The 20,876-nt window shown below is 44.7% G+C and overlaps 1 protein-coding gene across 3 annotated transcripts in view; it reads left to right on the forward strand.

The window, feature by feature from the left end:
- HDAC7 (histone deacetylase 7) overlaps positions 1 to 20,876 on the forward strand; it is a 255,735-nt gene that overhangs the window by 50,893 nt on the left and 183,966 nt on the right. Inside the window, exon 1 of one of the 3 annotated variants that reach the window (XM_030546207.1) lies at positions 6,546 to 6,723. The exons of 1 other annotated variant lie outside the window; for it this stretch is intronic. In XM_030546207.1, the coding sequence (XP_030402067.1) occupies positions 6,705 to 6,723 (19 nt within the window). In that variant the 5' untranslated portion in view covers positions 6,546 to 6,704. Of the gene's footprint in view, positions 1 to 6,545; positions 6,724 to 20,876 lie in introns of those variants that run through there. One more of the 3 variants, XM_030546208.1, reaches the window with a different exon arrangement.

Consider the following 20,876-nt stretch of genomic DNA (forward strand, 5'->3'; position numbering starts at 1 on the left):
CATCATGCAGAGGAGGGAATTGAACCTGGCTCTCCTACATCCCAAGTAAGTGCACTAACCCTTGGGCTAAAAGTTAAAAGGTGGGCAGCAGCAGCACCTCCTCCTGGTTACCTTGAGACACTGCGCCCTCCCTGTGACACAGCTGAGATCAGACAGGCCTCCTCTCTGGAGCTCTCTCAATATGAATGAGAGGGAGCTGCAGGCAGGACACTCTCTGGGGCTGCCCAGCGTCCCTGAGGCCAGGATTATTACTTTCCAGGCACATCAAAAAGTCTGTCTTTCTTGCTCTTGGGCAAGACTGTTGAGGAGCATGTTGCTGGAGGGAGACGTTGGTGGTCAGTCCTTTGTCTGATTTTACTGTGTGATCTGTAGTTGATGGGACTGATGCGCAGATATTGGTTGGCACTTGATGAGTTTTAAAATGCAAAGAAATAGCTAACTAATAATAGAGATCAGAGCCGGCGCTAGGCATAAGCAGACTAAGCAATTGCTTAGGGCCCTGAGCATCTCAAGGGGGCCCACCATTCATTTTTTATTATGAGAACTTGCCTGATTTAGTATTGGGGGGGGGGCAAAATTATTCCTGTTAAGGGCCCCCAGTGGGTTAGCACGGCCTCCGATAGAGATTGATGAAAAGTATTGAAATCTGAGGAGAGCCCAGGCAGGAGGGAGAAGCAGAGGCAACAGAATCTCCTCTAGGGAAAGGCAGGCTCAGTGGCGGGCTTTGTGGAAGGTCGGCATGTCAGCTTGGAGGTGTGGAGGGTGTTAGGAGAGCACAACAGGACTTAGTGAAGAAGCCAGGGGCTGCAGTCCCTGCTTGGAGCACAGAGTCTTATGAGAACACCTCTAGTCAGTGAGCATTGAACTGTTCATGCACACTGCCCTGAAAACTAACCCTGAGAAGAAGCCATGTCCAGCCAGATGGATGGGACTCTACCCAGGTTTAGAGAGGCAAGGTGGGTGAGGTAATAGCTTTTATTGGACCAAGTTCTGTCAGTGAGAGAGACAAGCTTTCATGCTTACAGAGGGCTTTTCTTCAGGTCTGATAATCTACCCAGGTTTGTCCATCCTCCAGCATAGAATATCAGGGTTGGAAGGGGCCTAAGGAGGTCATCTAGTCCAACCCCCTGCTCAAAGCAGACCAATCCCCAACTAAATCATCCCAGCCAGGGCTTTGTCAAGCCTGACCTTAAAAACCTTTAAGGAAGGAGATTCCACCACTTCCCTAGATAACCCATTCCAGTGCTTCACCATCCTCCTAGTGAAATAGTTTTTCCTAATATCCAACCTAAACCTCCCCCACTGCAACTTGAGACCATTACTCCTTGTTCTGTTATCTGCTTCCACTGAGAACAGTCTAGATCCATCCTCTTTGGAACCCCCTTTCAGGTAGTTGAAAGCAGCTATCAAATCCCCTCTCATTCTTCTGTTCTGCAGACTAAACAATCCCAGTTCCCTCAGCCTCTCCTCATAAGTCATGTGCTCCAGCCCCCAATCATTTTTGTTGCCCTCTGCTGGTCTCTTTCCAATTTTTCCACATCCTTCTTGTAGTGTGGGGCCCAAAGCTGGACATAGTACTCCAGATGAGGCCTGATCAATGTCGAATAGAGGGGAATGATCACGTCCCTTGATCTGCTGGCAAGGCCCCTACTTATACAGCCCAAAATGCCATTAGCCTTTTTGGCAACAAGGGCCCACTGTCAACTCATATCCAGCTTCTGGTCCACTGTAACCCCTAGGTCCTTTTCTGCAGAACTGCTGCTTAGCCATTCAGTCCCTAGTCTGTAGCAGCACATGGGATTCTTCCGTCCTAAGTGCAGGACTCTGCACTTGTCCTTGTTGAACCTCATCAGATTTCTTTTGGCCCAATCCTCTAATTTGTCTAGGTCCCTCTGTATCCTATCCCTACCCTCTAGGGTATCTACCACTCCTCCCATTTTAGTGTCATCTGCAAACTTGCTGAGGGTGCAGTCCATGCCATCCTCCAGATCATTAATGAAGATGTTGGGGGAAAAAACGGCCCCAGGACCTACCTTTGGGGCACTCCGCTTGAAACCGGCTGCCAAGTAGACATGGAACCATTGATCACTACCCATTGAATCTGAAGATCTAGCCATCTTTCTATCCACCTTAGAGTCCATTCATCCAGCCCATACAACTTTAACTTGCTGGCAAGACTAGTGTGGGAGACTGTATCAAGAACATTGCTAAAGTCAAGGAGTAACATCCACTGCTTTCCCCTCATCCACAGAGCCAGTTATCTCCTCATAGAAAGCAATTAGGTTAGTCAGGCATGACTTGCCCTTGGAGAATCCCTGCTGACTGTTCCTGATCACTTTCCTCTCCTCAAAGTGCTTCAAAATTGATTCCTTGAGGACCTGCTCCATGATTTTTCCAGGGACTGAGGTGAGGCTGACAGGCCTGTACTTCCCCAGATCCTCCTTCTTCCCTCTTTTAAAGATGGGCACTACCTTAGCCTTTTTCCAGTCATACAGTTCTAACATACCCAGGCTCCGTATGTGCATCTGCCTCAAGATTTGTGAATCACAATGTGGTCCTGTGGGGATTTTTCTAGGCACCCAAAATTTAGACATTGTAACATTCAGCATCAAAACACCCAAGTCCCCTTGTGAATCCAGGCCAAAGTGACTTTCTTCCAGAATAGGTTTCAGAGTGGGAGCCGTGTTAGTCTGTATCAGCAAAAATAACAAGGAGTCCTTTTGACACCTTAGAGACTAACAAATGTAAAGTGCCACAAGGACTCCTCATTGTTTTTTCTTCCAGAATAATTACTCCACTCACAAAGCAAAGTAATTAATCTGGTGCAAAAGTGACTTCTATCCTGAATAGTGTTCACACAGAGAGCTGTTCCGCACTAGCTGTTCCACAATAACTATGTGGGTCCATTTCACTATGTACACAAGGCTTTATAGCAGAAAAGCTTATGGGGTGACTTGATCCTGGTCTGTAAGTACCTACACAGGGAAAAGATTTCTGATATTACAGGGCTCTTTAACATAGCTGACAGAGAACAGAATTTTCAAAAGCACCTAAGTCCCATTCCAAAGTGAGTGACTTTGAATGAGATTTAGGCTCTTAAGGGCCAGATTTAGAAAGGTATTTAGGTGCCTAAAGATGCAGATAAGCACCTAGTGGGATTTTCAAAAGTGCCTAAGCAGGTTAGATGCCTACCTTTCGTTGAAATCAACCGCCATGAATGCCCTGTAACAAATCATTTGTGAGCATTGTTTGCTTTAACTCAGCTTTGCTTAGTGGTGAGAGCTGCTGGATTTGTTTTACTGAATTAAGCGAGACCCTTTTTTCCTCTAATACCAGCTTGAGGAAGCCTGTCTCTGCTGCCGCAAGTGGCTTCCTGTTTGACTCACACCTGATAACCCTGCTGAATAAAACAGGCCTTGCACTCTCACAGCAACTGAATGGGGCTGTTTACAATTAGAGCGCATGGGATTCCCAGAAAGAGGCTCAGACCGGACATCCTGAAGCGAAATACCCTGGGTGTCACTGGCTAAAAATAACTGTAGCAGAACAGTCACCAAACAAACAGCAAGAGGAAGCTGCCAGCCTGCTGCTTACAGCTCACAGAACTCCTGGTGCGCACAGGGTGACAAACAAGAGGCCCACAAGTGACTGCTCTTTATGTCTCTGCCCCAGCCATTGGATGTGGTTCAGAGTTATAGCCTGGCACATGGCAGAGGCCAGTGGTCCCTGTTTCACCTTCCCCTACTTTTTTAGAATCAAAGCAAATAAAACATAAAATCAGCGAAAACCAAGAGCCACAAGCCAATCCAGTTAATGAAACACGCAGCAGGAGATGTCTAGAATGGGAGGCTGGGTAAGTGACTGGACCCCATTGAGAGGTGAGGACTGTTCTATCAGCCGTCTGCCCATAACTACCATCTATGGGGGGAGGGATAGCTCAGTGGTTTGAGCACTGGCTTGCTAAACCCCAGGTTGTGAGTTTAGTCCTTAAGAGGGCCATTTAGGGACTGGAGTAAAAAAAATCTGTTGGGGGATTGGTTCTGCTTTGAGCAGGGGGTTGGACTAGATGAGGTCCCTTCTAACAATGATATTCTATGATCTCTCAGCCCCAAGGGCTTTCTGATCACAGATGTTGCTTGCTCTCAAAACTGCTCCTTCACCAGGGCCTATTTGGCCCTTGAGGTGAAGGAGCCAGCTGCAGCTAGTGTTTGCCACTCCTTATAGGTCCAAAAGTGGCCACACAATGAAGTGAAAGCCAGAGGTGAACAACAGGTGAGGAGAGTGGACACTGTGCCCACCCAGCATGTGATGTGGAAAAGCCTTATCCTGATCACTTAGCTGCACTGAGTATAAATGGGCCTTGTTCCAGCATGTACAAGAAAGTAATATATAACCCTGAGATGCAGGAACCTCCCCAACCCCATTAGCTTCATTAGCAGAGGAGCTGGCTGAATGTGACTAATATAAACAATTTATGGTGCCATAAAATGGAACCTAATATCAAGTTCTTTGTCAGCCTCAGTGATGCTCAGGAATACCCTGAGCAGGGAGAGAGAGCCAGTGACCAGCAGCTGGATGGACAGATCCCAACGGACAAAGGCTCGTGATTCCCCTTTTATTTAAAAGCAGTGCGGTCACTAATGGATGCACTCTCTGGTACCAGCAGCGTTGCATGCTGTAATGTTATCTGGTGTCTATGATAGATGAGGGCTCCATTACTCATCCGTCTCAGGCTGTAGCAACTTGTGAACTCATGTGTTTGAGCAGTTTAAGCTAGAGATGAGAGCCAGTGTCAGAATTCACATCCAGATCCAGTTTCCCAAAGTTCAGAGGCAGTTGGCTTTAAGTCCCCTGCACTTTATACAATGGGCTGGGCAGTCTCTTAATGTTAACTTCAGCTGGAGTTTGCCTGGCACATACTGCGTTTGCAATGGAGTGCTATGTAATTGTATAATGCAGAAGAGAGGAAGTGCTGAATGAGGACTGGGATAGTAGGAAAAATGGGGTACTGCTACACAACTGTTATGCCCTGCAATCTTAAATTTCAAAGGAATCTATGCCCTGGTCTACACTACACACCTATGTCAGTATAACTATTTGTTCAGAGGCATGGTAAATTCACACTGCTGCGAGACGTAGTTATAGTGAACTACCCCCGGTGTAGACAGCACTATGTCAGCAGGAGACCGTCTCCCATGGACATAGCAGCTATAGCCGCTTGAGAAGGTGGAGTACCTGTGCTGCTATAGCACTATAAGTACCTAGCTACAGGGGCAGCTGCCATTTTGTGAGGCAGAGTTGACACAGACTGTTACAGAGAGAATGCACACAGTGCTCTCTCATGGAAACTTTACTGGTTCTTTCTTGTTTTGTTGTTTTCCCTTAACCTAAAATAAAATTTCCTCCGACTGAAAGCACACAGTAGCTCTTTGTGTACAGTGAGTCAATTATAAGGAGCCAATTATTTTTTGCAAGCACATTGGGCAAAAGACTTTTCTTTGAATTGTTTGAACAGTGCTGCCTCTTTGAGCAGTAAGAGCTGGTCCAAATTCCCCACATTTAGATATTTCAAATGAAGTGTATGTGAATTTTCTTGTTTCTTGCCCAACTCACAGAGCCCTGACAGGCTGTTTCAATGCCATGGCTGGAAGAATACCTCAACAATTTTCTCTTTCAGCAGCCACTTAAGTAAAGAGGTGCATTTGCTCTGTGAGGGTTCAGCCTTCTTATGGGGCTGCTTTCTATTGACTAACATACTGGTGGAGAAATGTACTGGCAGGAATGTTCATGGAAAGTCAATTTGAAGCATATATTAGAGAATATTGCACAAATGCAGAAGGCTACTGACTGAAAGGAAGGGTGGGCTTGCAGTCAAAGGTGCTGAGCTCAGACTCAGGTGAGCTGGGTTCAATTCCTGGCTCTGCTGCAGCATTCCTGTATGAGTGTGAGCAAGTCACTGAATGCATCTGAGCCTCAGCTCCTGTTTGTGAAATGTGAATAATAATGTTTCTTTCCTCAGTCTTGGTAACTGAGACCCCAAGGAATTGGGTGCCATTGACTTGTGTAGATGCTTTAGAAATCTCAGGGTTAGCTTGTTAGAGGAGAGGCTCTTTTTCACTGTGTGTACATGAAGCAGCCAGCACAATACACTGCAAGTGTGGCTATAATACATATTATAAAAGCACCTTCATTCCCCCCGATAAAAACCGTCACTTGGCTAAAAAAGCTAAATCTGCTTTGGCTGTGTCTGGTCACCTTGAATTCACACTCCTTGAATATTCTAGTGACCAAAAGTGCTGGCAGGAACGTTATGGAACTAGGCCATTCTCAGTGACTCTGAGAATATCTGCAGAAAGACAGTGCAGACCCAGCATTCTCTGGCAGTTTTGTTTTATTTTGAAACCTGTTGGTCTCCAGCCGGGTGAGAGCATAAAATAAAAGGATGCAAGATAAACCCACTCGTGCTAGAGAGCGAGCCAGTGACTGAGGCGGCACAGGGTCAGGTGCCGTCATTCTGAAACCGATCATGGAAATTACACGAGAAGAAAAAAGGTAGAGAGCAGGGCTCAGGCTCCTCGTAGCTCAGCGTGCAGACCACACTAAAGGGCTGCCGTAACTGAGCAGTGTGAGATGCACACAGGGGAGAGAGAGACAGAAAGTCGAAGGAGGACAAGCCAGCACAGTCCTCCGCTGTAGCAGGACAGATGAGCACGGGCAACAAAGGTAATGGCAAAATACCCTTCTCAACTCACCTTCTGTGTATAATTGTACCAAGGTGAGTGCTTCCCTCCTCCAACACTTCCCCGACTGTCTCTCTCTTAGATGTGTTTCTATAGTGACTGTCACTGTGGTATCTAAGCATGGAGGCCTTTAGCAATAACCTGATGCAAGTTGTTAGGAAGCAGCAGGCGAACTGGCTGTGATGTGGTATGGATGGTGGTCTTCATGCTGTTTCTTTGGGTTTAAAACATTTAATTTGCATCCTTCTTTCTTATTATTGATCCAGACCCTGATGTGTGAGAGGCTGCTCATAAACTCTACAAAAAAGCTATGGTGTACAGTGTCCTGGAGTGGGTAGGGCTCTGGGATGAAGCTAGGTTCAGCACATATTGCATAGTCTGCTTATACCTCTGTCATCTTAGAAGTGCATTAACAGCCTCAGTCAATGGTTATTGACTACTGTGAGTTATGGGTCTGTCCTTGAGCCAAAGAGACTTAAGGGCCTATGCTGACAGATGAGCTGCTCCCTCCTCCTGACAGCATTAAACTCAGAGCTCACAGCACTGAGCCGGTAGCTGGGGTACTTGATTAGCTGCCTCAGGTGACCTGAATTCTCTAAGCCTCAGTTTTCCCATCTATAAAATAGAGATAATGATCCTCCTTGGAGAGGAAAAGGACTAAGTACCATTTTTATCCTGGTGTCCTCCCCTGTCCCTCCTCCCCAGTGGTTATAAAGAACAGTGATAGATTTGGCAGCACACCAGGGTTCATATTACTTTGCATCACATATTCAGGGCAAGGTTGGGCTTTTCACCCCCAGAATCAGGAAACTGAGAGGCATGGTGGCTCTGACAACTTTTACTCTGCCCCCTTGTTTGCTGGCATTTCAGTGCCACCAGAGCCCATAGCACTGTTGGGCAAATAATATCTGGACAAACACAGATTAACTCCAGGACAAAAACCAGGACCTGTGTTGACTGGAGCACAATATCAGGTTACAAGGGTTCCTAGAACAGTGAGTATTAACCTTTCCAACCCTGGCCCATATCAGGTGGTTTGGCCAGGAAATTAAGACCATTTCCCCACTACTCCTCCAGTGAGTCTATCATTCCATTTCAGATGTGCCTGCTCTCTTCCCCACTTTCTTCACATCCCCTAGTACTGTCTCACTCCTCCAGTTTCTTCCTAAGATCCCCTTACCCTCAAAGCCCCCTCTTCCAATTCCCTCTCCCACTCCTTCCCCATGATTTCTTCACTGGGTAGCATGCTGATTTCCTCCCACAGCCCAGGCTCCAGGCTGTGCTCTGGACTCCTTCACCCTGAGACTACCTCCCTCCTGGGACCACCCAGGCAATGAGTGAGCAAAGGGAGCCTGAGGAACCTCCATGTCTTGTATACGTGGGATTGTAGGCCAGCTAAGATTGTCAGCTGTACCAGTACAGTTCTATCACCATTAATATTCATAGGAATATAGGACTTGCTAGACTAGAAGCCATGAATAATCTAGCCCAATATTCAGTTTCAGACCGTGGCCAGTACCATCTGCTTCAGATGAAGATGCAGAAAAACCCACAACAGGCAAAACCATCTTGCAACCCTTATAAAAAATACTTCACTGTTCTTCAAACCTCAGCAGTATCATTAGAGTATTTGTTAGATTTTCACTGTAGGATACTGCAGTACATTTTCTACAAGAAGAACCCATCCAAGTCTGTGTCTACACTGCAGTTTCATCAGTAAAACTTTTATTGGTCGGGGTGTGAAAAAACACACTCTGACCAACAAAAGGTTTACTGAAGAAAAGCGCCAGTGTGGACAGCACTTTGTTAGTGGGAGATGCTCTCCCACCGACAAAACTATTACCCCGTGTTAGGGGTGGTTTTATTTTGTCAGCAGAAGAGCTCTCCTGCCAATAAAGAACGGCTACATGGCATACCTTACAACAACACTGCTGTAGTACAGCTATGCCGCTGTAAGGTATGCAGTGTAGACATAGCCTAAGATCCATGTTCTCACTCTATGTGGCATCCATGACTTCTGAGTAAGGAACACAGGAGAGCAGCTATCTCAATGTAACATGCAGTGTGAGAAAGAAAAGCAGCTGTTTTCACAAGCTAACTCCAAAGACACTACCAGTTTCTTCCAAACTTCCCAAAAAACCTCACCTGTGGGCTGATCCTACCTAAGGATTGAAAACATGGTTGTAGCAGCTCCTGTATCCTTAACTATGGAGTGCAAGCAAAGCCTAAAACCCAAAGTAACTCCATCTGCACATTAGAACCAGGAGCGGTAAGGTCTAGATTTTTAAAGGTATTTAGGCGTTGCACCACTTGGTGTTGCAAAGCCTAACTAATTTAGGAGACTAAATCTTATTTTTAAAGGGATTTAGGTGCTTAGGAGCACTTGGGCATTGGGTGTTCAGCACTGCAACACATAAATACCTCTAGAAATCTGGGAAACTGCACTGTTATGGCCTAAGCTGGCAATCCTTTACTCACAGGCTTAGACCCACCTTACAAAGCAGTTGTCTTGCTTTTGATGGGATTCCCTGCATGAATCAGGATTACACATCAGCAATCTTTGGTTACTAGTGTATGTATTAGTGCAGTGAATGTGTAGGTATCTGTTCGTATGTGTGTATCTGCATAGACATGGACATACATGAGAAGTCTACCTGCTTGGATTTGCATGCATGCGGGATTCTGTGTGCACACGTTTGTGTGTCAGAGCTCAAAGGCTGTGTGGATGAGTGATTAGCCATACCTATTCTGCCTTATTAACAATTAACTAACAAGCTCTGTTTGTGCAGTGTTGTCAATTTGATTTTTTTCTTGGCTTTTCTTAAAGCTTCAGCTCTTGGAGTCATGGGATTTTGTGAGAATTTCAACTTTTGTGAAAAAATTAACTTCTAGTTCTTTGGACTTCTTGAAAACATGACCCAAGTACCCTCTCAGTATTCAGGAACCAGAAGGCAAATGGAAAGAGCCCAACATATTTGGAGTCTCATGATTTTTAAGCTAGTTTTGGAGGCATAAGTGTTTTGGGTGCTTGGTGTTGTCAATACAGTGGGTGATCATACGTCCTGAGCATTTCTATTCTGGGGGGAGGGGTGCTCCTCTGTGCAGGGGCTGTCCTTAGGGTTTGAGCCCCAAGTCCTTTCCCTCTAGCATGTGCCTTTTGCATCCACTCAGTCAGTCACTGCTCATTGCCGGGCCTGGAGGGCTCTGCAGTCCATTCCCTTAGCTCAGTAAGAAAGTATGTTTCACTGAGGATTGATTTATACAAAAAGAACACAGACCCTAGCAGGAGATGAGTGACTCAGTAGCTGGGACTGCCAACAAAGCAGAGGGTGCCCTAGAACAGACACAGCTCTCTGAGCAGGGAGTTGGACTAGATGACCTGCTGAGGTCTCTTCCAACCCTGATCTTCTATGATTCTATGAGTGGAGATCAGGGTGAAGCTGGGAAGGAGCTCAGCCCAGACTGGTAGATGCAAGTGCTGCCATGCAGGAGCTCAGGACCACTGGATTTCTACACCTGGCTTCAGACCAAGCAAATGACTATCTCACCTGTGAGAGATGCTCTCTGCAGCCTAGGGATCCAGTGGGACTGGACAAACAGCATCCCACATAGGAGGGGCTGTGAAGTACACAGCTGCAGCTGAGCCACCAAAGTGCTAAACTCTCCCAGAAATGTGAAGCCAGCAAACCAAGTTCAGAGAGGAGGGAAGCCTAGGGAATTCTGCCAGCTGTGTGGTAAATGGAGCTGAGTGAATAATTGATTTTTCAGTCTGATGACTGAACTAAACTATCCCCCACCTCCCTGTCCCGCAAAATCATCCAGTGTTGAACAAAATGTTTCATTTGACGCAAAACATTTTCTGTTGTGTTTTCCCGTGGTTTATACCCTTTAAGTGTTTAAATAAATCTAGCCAAATTTTGAAATGAAACGTTTCAAAACAAAAAGTTGAATTTTTTTCAGTTAGTTTGGCTGGAACTATTCGCTGTCTTCTACCCAATTTCACAAATATTTTCAATTGACCCAAAACTGCATTTTTGCCAAATAAACTATTTGTCAAAAAAAATTCACTCAGCTGCAGTGATAGCACAATCTCCACCCCCCTCTAGGCCCTGGCCCATCCACTGCCCCCAACCACAGCATGCTCACATCTCATATTGTTCCCTTGTCTGATTCACCTCTTGGCCCGGTCCCAGTTCTCTTTTCCTTGTTGTTTTATATGGTTTCCTTTGTTTCATGAAAAGCCTGTTTTAAAACCAGACTAGAGTCTAAGGGCTGGTCTCTGCCAGCGGTTCTCAACCAGGGGTGTGTGTATCCCCAGGGAGTATATCAACTCATCTAAATATTTGTCTAGTTTTACAATGGGCTACATAAAAAGTGCTAGCGAAGTCAGTACATACTAAATTTCATACAGACAATGACTTGTTTATACACAAGTACAATATTTATGTTCCAATTTATTTATTTTATAATTATATGGCAAAAATGAGAAAGTAAGCAATTTTTCAGTACTAGTGTGCTGTGACATTTTTGTATTTTTATGTCTGATTTTGTAAGCAAGTAGATTCGAAGTGAAGTGAAACTTGGGGGTACACAAGACAAATCAGATTCCTGAAAGGAGTACAGTAGTCTGGAAAGGTCGAGAGCCACTGGTCTACACTATATTGTTAAGTCAACATAAGGCAGCTTATGTCGACCTAATTATGTCAGTTTCTACACTGCCTTCCTCCCACCAATGTAAGTGCTTCCCACTGATGTAAGTGCCCTTCTATGCCAACATAATAATGCCACCTCCATGAGAGGTGTAAGACTTATGTCAGTATATCTAGGGCGATGCAATGTCTGTGTAGACAATGTGACCTTACATCACCTGTCTTGTCAATTTCATGTCAGGAGCTGAGAAATTGACAAGAAAACCAGGCAGCTAGATTCCAGCTGCCTGCTGCTCCCTGGAGAGCTGGGTGGCTAGACCCTGCTCCCGGCTGGAAGTCAGGTCGAGAAACCTGAATGGGACCCCTCCCTGCCCACTCCCCATCAGGAGCCAGGCAGTCTTGTCAATTAGGGGAGAGAGGCTGAACCCAGCTTGGAATCGATGACCTAAGGGGCTACTAAAGAGCTGGACGTGTCGTCAGGGATCTGCCACAAACCATGTCACTGGGTCAGAAACTCCCTGGCACACTGTAAAATGGCTAATAGGTTTTCAAAAGCTGAGAATTGTGATCACTGGCTCAAGAGCACTTTATGTAACCAGAATGTCATGCTTCTCTGTACTAGATGTGGACTGGTGACAAAGCTTGCTTATACACCCCAGATGTGTTGATCACAGTATCCTTCAGTGGTCTGCCAGGTATGGCTGAAGTCTATTTATATACGGTATTTTACACACAGTGCCATCTAATGGCTGAGTAATATAATAAAATTTAGCATTCTATTACATCTCCCCCTTTATGTCCTACATTCCTGCCTTTTACAATATTTACACTATCACAGTTGTGTAAAGTTCAGTATGTATCACTCTGTTAAGTGTCTCTGGATTGTACTGGTTTTCTACTTACACAACCCAAACACATAACAACTTGCTCATCTGGCCGTCCATTAGTTGCAATGACTGACTGTGGTTAGTTTGGAATCCTTGAGTCTACTTCTTGTTCTGCATCTGCCATCTATAGCATTTAATCTGTTAATTGTTTTTTCTGAGGAACAAACTGTAGATGTCAGTGGTTTCTGTTGAACTCTCCACCATCGGTCTCAACCACATATGATCTGGGTGCTGAATTCCTTTTCCTTACAACAGCTGGAGTTGTCCATCCTTTTTCTCCATCCAATTTGACATGAACATGGTCACCAGGTTCTAGACTTGGCAGTTCTCTACATGACAGCTGTTGTAAAAGTGTGCATAAGCTCTTTTAGCCTTTTTTTTTCAGATTTGGCTTCTCTCTTCATGTCTGGCCACTTTGGAGATAATTTGGAGATAATAGTTCTGAGTTTTCTTCTCATATGGAGTTGTGCTGGGACATATCCAATACCTGCTATTGGTGTTGATCTGTAACTCAGAAGAGCAAGGAATGGATCTTCTTGCAGTAGGACTTCCTTGGCTGTCTGTACAGCTCTCTCAGCCTCTCCATTCATTTGTGGGTCATGTGGGTTGCTAATAATATGATCAAAATCATATTTTGTTTGGAATGACTTAAATTCTGCTATCATGAATTATGGTCTACTGTCCGTCACTAGTTGTTCTAGAATACCAAAATAAGTGAAATGCACTTCAGTTTCTTGATAACACTGCAACATGTTATGTCTTTCAAATTCATTATTTCTATATACCTGGGAAAATAGTCCATAATGATTAGGTAGTGATGTTCTCTGAATTTGCATAAATCTGCACCTAGTCTCTTCCAAGTTCTATCTGGTAGGGGTGTTTTTACACTCTATGGTTCAGTATTGTCGCTTACGTTGATTTCTACTGGATCTCTTTTCAAAAGTCCAATATCATCAAACTTTTCATTGAGCTCTTCCACTTTTCTCCTTAGGCTGCCACATTGCAGCTGAAAAGGGTCTTTGTCTTTGATCACATGCACTCTGAATGCAAAGATGTAGTTTTTGTAATTTGTTTCTCCGGTGAACAGGCCCATGCAGCTCAGTATACCTCCAGGTCTAGTCAGAGCTGGGTCACGTAACTTCAGCTCCAGGAGGGGTTGAAAGTTACTTTAAGTCCCTTCTGAGAATGTCTAACATAATGAATGCTTATGGGAAGGGGGTAGGTTTAGAAGATAAAATAAAAAAAGAGCAAGTTAAAAATCACTTAGAAAAGTTAGATGCCTGCAAGTCACCAGGGCCTGATGAAATGCATCCTAGAATACTCAAGGAGTTAATAGAGGAGGTATCTGAGCCTCTAGCTATTATCTTTGGAAAGTCATGGGAGACAGGAGAGATTCCAGAAGATTGGAAAAGGGCAAATATAGTGCCCATCTATAAAAATGGAAATAAAAACAACCCAGGAAACTACAGACCAGTTAGTTTAACTTCTGTGCCAGGGAAGATAATGGAGCAAGTAATTAAAGAAATCATCTGCAAACACTTGGAAGGCAGTAAGGTGATAGGGAATAGCCAGCATGGATTTGTAAAGAACAAATTGTGTCAAACCAATCTGATAGCTTTCTTTGATAGGATAACGAGTCTGTGGATAAGGGAGAAGCGGTGGATGTGGTATACCTAGACTTTAGTAAGGCATTTGATACGGTCTCACATGATATCCTTATCAATAAACTAGGCAAATACAATTTAGATGGGGCTACTATAAGGTGGTGCATAACTGGCTGGATAACCGTACTCAGAGAGTAGTTATTAATGGCTCCCAATCCTGCTGGAAAGGTATAACAAGTGGGATTCCGCAGGGGTCTGTTTGGGGACCGGCTCTGTTCAATATCTTCATCAACGACTTAGATGTTGGCATAGAAAGTATGCTTATTAAGTTTGCAGATAATACCAAACTGGGAGGGATTGCAACTGCTTTGGAGGACAGGGTCAAAATTCAAAATGATCTGGACAAATTGGAGAAATGGTCTGAGGTAAACTGGATGAAGTTCAATAAAGACAAATGCAAAGTGCTCCACTTAGGAAGGAACAATCAGTTTCACACATACAGAATGGGAAGAGACTGTCTAGGAAGGAGTATGGCAGAAAGAGATCTAGGGGTTATAGTGGACCACAAGCTAAATATGAGTCAACAGTGTGATACTGTTGCAAAAAAAGCAAACATGATTCTGGGATGCATTAACAGAAGTCATTCTTCCGCTCTACTCTGCGCTGGTTAGGCCTCAACTGGAGTATTGTGTCCAGTTCTGGGCACCACATTTCAAGAAGGATGTGGAGAAATTGGAGAGGGTCCAGAGAAGAGCAACAAGAATGATTAAAGGTCTTGAGGACATGACCTACGAAGGAAGGCTGAAAGAATTGGGTTTATTTAGTTTGGAAAAGAGAAGACTGAGAGGGGACATGATAGCTGTTTTCAGGTATCTAAAAGGGTGTGATCAGGAGGAGGGAGAAAACTTGTTCACCTTAGCCTCTAATGATAGAACAAGAAGCAATGGGCTTAAAGTGCAGCAAGGGTGATTTAGGTTGGAGATTAGGAAAAAGTTCCTAACTGTCAGGGTTGTTAAACACTGGAATAAATTGCCTAGGGAGGTTGTGGAATCTCCATCTCTGGAGATATTTAAGAGTAGGTTAGATAAATGTCTATCAGGGATGGTCTAGACAGTATTTGGTCCTGCCATGAGGGCAGGGGACTGGACTCGATGACCTCTCGAGGTCCCTTCCAGTCCTAGAATCTATGAATCTATGAGATGACTGTGATGTCATCTCCAGAGTCAAGTTTCAAGGCCATGGTCTTGCCATGAATATTCAGTTTCACTCTCCAGGCAGGTTCTACGTCATCACAAGTGATCAATCCCAGAAACAATGGCTCTTGATTGTTTGTAATATGAGTCTACTCCCTGAGTGCTTTGGTGCAGCAAACCTATACAAAATATCCATATTTCATACAATTATTATACTATGCACCTCTAGCTGGACAAACATCATCTCTTGAGATATGACTCTTTTCCACACTTTGTGTGTCTAGGCTGGACTTTGTCCCTCTTAGTCTGGGAGTTCTCTTTCCTTGCCTAGGAGGTTTTATAATGACTTTTAACAATCAATGTTTGTTTATAGCTTCTACGCTTGTTTCAGGTTTCTCAAGTTGCTCCTGCCTGCTGTTTGACTAAGTCTAACTGCTTTGCTATCTGTTTAGCTGTAAATAGCTTAAATAGTAGCCAGTGACAAGTTTTTATCAGTAACCAGCCTGTCTCTGATATTTTAACGTTTTGCATTTCCCAAATCAGTTTTCAGCCAATGTATTCAGAGCTCTTATATAACACTTAATATTTTCCCCTGGTTCTTGAATTCTCTGGTGAAAATATGCTCTTTCATAAACCGCATTTCTCTGAGGTGTAAAGTATGCATCAGCATAGCCAGAACCCTTTTATAGTCATCTTTGTGACTGTCCTCAGTAAAATCAAAGAATTTAAAGATATGCTCTGCCTGCTACTGCATAGTATAAATTAAAGAAGATACCTGTATATCTCTAGTTTCTTAATGAAGTTTGTTTGCAATGCAAAATATTGCAAAATATTCTCTGTCCATTTTGAAAGTTTGTCAAAGCTAAAGTTTTCTGGTCACTGAATGGCATGTAGATGAGATCCTACAACCTTTATAGTTTTGTTCTTTCTGTTTGCAACTTTTTGCTGTTTATTCTGTTTCTCTTAGTTTACTCCTGACACCATGTCATGCTCCTTTGTACCAGATATGGACTGGTTATAGAATTTGCTTACACTCAGCAGATGTATTCATCATATGATCCTTTAATGCTCTGCCAGCTATGGCTGAGGTTAATTTACATTACGTATTTTACACACAGTACCTCCTAGTGGCTGAACAGTATAGTACAGTTCAGCATTCCATTAGACAGAGATCACCAAGCTACCCACTCGGCTTCAGAGTAGGGTGACCAGACGTCCTGATAAAATCAGGACCATCCCCCATCTCAATATTTAGGCATTTTGTCTCGATATTTCATGGTACTCTTTTTTTTTTTTTTTTTTTTGCTCCGCTGGCAGCAATTGGCACTTTTTTTTTCTCCACTGGCGACCTCCCTCCCCCCCATGAGTCCCAATATTTCCTTCCTCTCGTCTGGTCACCCTACTTCAGAGCCAGAACTCCAGCGTCACCCACAAGGTTCACATTGCTACTGTTAGTATGCTACTTTGAAACCTGCTAGTGCAAGTCTGTCTACCTGTGCTGGGAAGTTCGCGCCAACCTGCAATGTCGACATCATCCTAGAGACCCCAGAGCTTATGTCCCAGCTCAAAATTGTTACCTCAAACTGTAGCTGCTCCTCCAGCTCTAACCCTTGCACCTGAAGCTCTGCTCTCTGTGAACCACTTTGAGTGGCACCATGACAGGAGAGTAACATTTGGGGGGCATGACCCCACATTCTGCCCAGTGGTTGCACTGAGGAGGACCAATTTCAGGAGGGAAGTGGGGCAAACAGGGTCAGTGCTGAATCTTGGGGGCTGAGATCCAGAAGAGGAAGTGAGGATTTCATTCCCATTCTGAGCAGCAGTGACATTAGCCCTGGAGCAGGATCTCTTGTTTCCAATCTGCTTATACTGTACTCTTGTAGGAGTGAAGTCAGGCCTGGCACAGGGTGGTATGTCACTTCCAAAGTTTCCTTCTCTTGCTCTGGGGGCTAGAAACTGAAGCCATCAGAGCTTTCAAGTGTGAAATGGAAAAACTAGATCAATCTGACAAAGAGCAAATCCCCCCTCCTCTTTGAGCACTGGCCACAAGCCCTCCCTGCTACAGGGTAGCTGCTGCTTTTACTTCTCTGTGTTGGAGGCTGATCATGGAAATCATAGAATCATAGAATATGAGGGTTGGAAGGGACCTCAGGAGGTCATCTAGTCCAACCTCCTGCTCAAAGCAGGACCAATCCCCAACTAAATCATCCCAGCCAGGGCTTTGTCAAGCCTGACCTTAAAAACCTCTAAGGAAGAAGATTCCACCACCTCCCTAGGTAACCCAAATAGGCCATTGCTTTGTACTCAAAGGTGCAGCAAGAGTGTTTGACCAATGCGGGTATTTGTTCACACCATTTACGTGCAGGGGACCATGTTATATGATGGGCTGTGATGGAGCTGGCATTTTTACTAGGCTAAGAAGATACGTGTTTTGCCAGAGACTAAATTAATGCTGAGGAGGCTAGTTCATGCAGAAAGCTGCTTTCCTTATTCAAAATCACACCCAGTAGGTCTATAGCACTTTGCAGCCCTTTAACGTGTGTGGGCATTGGGATAATATATCAGCCATTTTTCCAGATATGGAAAGTGAGACACAGAGTGATTTTTCCCAAGCAGCAGAACTGAGATTTGAACTCAGGAGTTCCAGGTGTGCATATCTTCTCCCCATAGCTGTCTTATGGGATAGGGACAAGCTTGCAAAAACAAACTGATTCTTAGCTTATCCCTGAGTTTGTTGGGGAAGCTTGGAAAAGGGCCATTGCAAGCTTTGTCATGGGGAGATCTGAGCAGATAAAACAAAGGGCCTCTGGAGCTGGCCTGCTTGCTGAAGACTGTTTCTTTATGGGTGGGGTGTGTCTGTCCAATGGCACTTGGGCTTGTCCTTGGGCAGGTTGTGTGATCATCTCTCCTGCTGTCCTTTGGATTTGACTGGTTGGCTCTTTTCCTTAGGCCCAACTTTTCCAAGTGTCCACTAATAATGGGTGTCACAGTCTTTGGAAGCCCAAGCTGGGATACCGTGGGCCTGTTTTCCAGAGATGCTGAATTCCCCTAGCTCCCACTAACTTCAGTTGGAGTTATGGCTGTTCAGCACTGGACCTAAAAATGAAAATGAAGCCCCAAAGTCAGCAGCTACTTGTTGGCATTGGAGCCCCTAGTGTTCTGTATTTGGGTTTATAGTAAGATGCATCCTGACGTCCCTAGGGATACCTTTGGGATGGATTCCAGTAGAAGTGCATATAAAAGAAATGGAATGTTTCAAAGATAGCCATGGATGTTACGAGTGAGCCAGGAATTCCACAGTCCTTCCCCCTGAGCAACTCTGAGGAAGAGATGGAGACACCGGTGACCTTGGGTATCTTTCTCTCTGTAGCCGTGGACACTGCCAGTGTCCCTCCATCTATGACAGCACCTTGGGTCTTGTCTGCCACTGCAATTTCACCCCAGTTCGGCTTCTGAAATGTAGGGTTTCTGAGAGTCATGTGAGACAAGCTCAGCCAATCGACAGTCCAGTGCTGTGATGTCACTCTGAGCTTGGGTTATTTGTGAGAGGAGGAGTTGGTGCCCAAACTGACCTCATTTGGAGGATTAGGCATGCGAGAGTAACCTATCTGGTCAGCAGGTTATATGTCTCTCTTTAGCAGCTGGACAATGAGACAATGAGTCTGCTACTGCCCCAGTTAATGGGACAACTCCTTTAACTCAAGCAATAGCAACACCTGCTGCTTGTGCTGAAGGTCTCAGTGAGTTCAGACTACTGACAACTTTGCAGGGGCTAGCTGCACCAGGACTGGCAGATCAGGACCCTCTGTTGTTTCTCTCTCCCATGCTCATTTTAAAGTAAACGCTGTGGGCTGATCTGTACATACAGGCCATGGACACCTTCTCTGGTATTTGTTTAGTGCCTGTGGGCAGAAGCTGGCATCTGAGACTTCCTGATGCTTTCATCAAGTTGCATGGGGTGTTTCTGCTAACTGCTGCTGTGGCCAAGGCTGTTCTGCTTAGCCACATGTTTTCTTTCAGGTCTCCAGATACAGATTTCCAACATGTTGCCAGTTACATATGTCATGGTATAAATCCCCACTCTGAACCTTAGAGTCCAAAAGATGGAGTACCAGCATGAATTCCTCTAAGCTTAATTACCAGCTTAGATCCTGTAGTGCTGCCACCAACCAGGACTTGGAGTGCCTGATACACTCTGGTTCCCCCAAAACCTTCCCTGGGGACCCTAAGACCCAGACCCCCTGGATCTTAACACAACGAAAGTAAATCCTTTCCCCCACCGTTGCCTCTCCCAGGCTTTCCCTCCCTGGGTTACCCTGGAAGATCACTGTGATTCAAACTCCTTGAATCTTAAAACAAAGGGAAATGCACCTTCCTCCCTCCTCTTTCTCTCCCTGTCTCCCACCAATTCCCTGGTGAGTACAGACTCAATTCCCTTGAGCCTCAACAAGGGGAAAAAAATCAATCAGGTCTGAAAAAAGAAAAGCTTTTAATAAAAGAAAGAAAAAAGTAAAAGTTGTCACTGTAATTAAGATGGTACGCATTACAGAGTCTTTTAGCTTATAGACACTAGAGAGAAGCCTTCCCCCCAGCACAAATACAAATTAAAATCATTCCAGCAAAATACACATTTGCAAATAAAGAAAACAATCAAAAAGACTAAACCGCCTTTGTACTTATACTTACTATTTGAACAGAAAGTTAGAGAGCCTGTAGGTACATCTGGTTACTCTCAGAACCCAGAGAGAACAACAGACAAAGAAACTACACAAAACAAAGACTTCCCTCCACTGAGATTTGAAAGTATCTTGTCTTCTGATTGGTCCTCTGGTCAGGTGGTCCAGGTTCACTGCTTGTAACCCTTTACAGGTAAAAGAGACATCAACCCTTAACTATCTGTTTATGACAACATAGGTCTCTGATGACTGGTTTTTAAGGCAAGTCTAGGCAGATTGGAAGCTATAATATTGGTAAATGCAGATCTACAAGCAATTGCGTGCAGCACAGTAAGCTTGAGAAAAGCTTAGTAAGAAGCATCCTGGAGGAAATGGATCTGGATTTATGGCAGGTTTCTCTTGCTGTCAGCCAAAGAGTTGTGTTAGAGGCAGCAACTGCTAACATTAGCATTAGGAGCATATTAGCAGGTAGATCCTACTCCAGACTACTTTGTCCTGGACTAGGATGGGAAGAATTTACTGGGGTGTGGGAGAGTAAACCATCCTTTGTTGTGGGTGTGGGAAAGCACATGGTGTGAAAGATCTGGGAACTGAGTGATGGTGATCCAGGACAAGTCGTTTCCCACTTGGTGACACACCCACTTTTGGGTGATAGTTGTCTGAATGTGTGTCCACGTATGCAACTCTGGGGAGCGGGTGTCTACATTGCATTGTATTTCTCTGAGTTTGTGTCTGTTGTGCATGTGTGCTCTTGTTAGGGTGATGATCCTGACCCATTCTATGTAATATTGTAACTGGGTCACACTCATCTCTTGCGAGCTCCCCCTGGCCCAGTGTGTGTGCCTGCACTCTCTTTCAGTTTGGGTGGGTCTTCAGTGACTCTGCCCTCCGGTCAAGTCATACACAATCTGTCTGATTTGGAGGAGGGATAGCTCAGTGGTTTGAGCATTGGCCTGTTAAACCCAGGGTTGTAAGTTCAGTCCTTGGAGATTGGTCCTGCTTTGAGCAGGGAGTTAGACTAGATGATCTCCTGAGGTCCCTTTCAACCCTAATAATCTATGATAAACGCAACATAAACCCCTTTTGGGGTACAAGTCCAACACGGGCCTCTCTTGGTTTGTCCCTGC

This window comes from Gopherus evgoodei, unplaced genomic scaffold, assembly GCF_007399415.2.
Source record: "Gopherus evgoodei ecotype Sinaloan lineage unplaced genomic scaffold, rGopEvg1_v1.p scaffold_42_arrow_ctg1, whole genome shotgun sequence".
NCBI lineage: Eukaryota > Metazoa > Chordata > Testudines > Testudinidae > Gopherus > Gopherus evgoodei.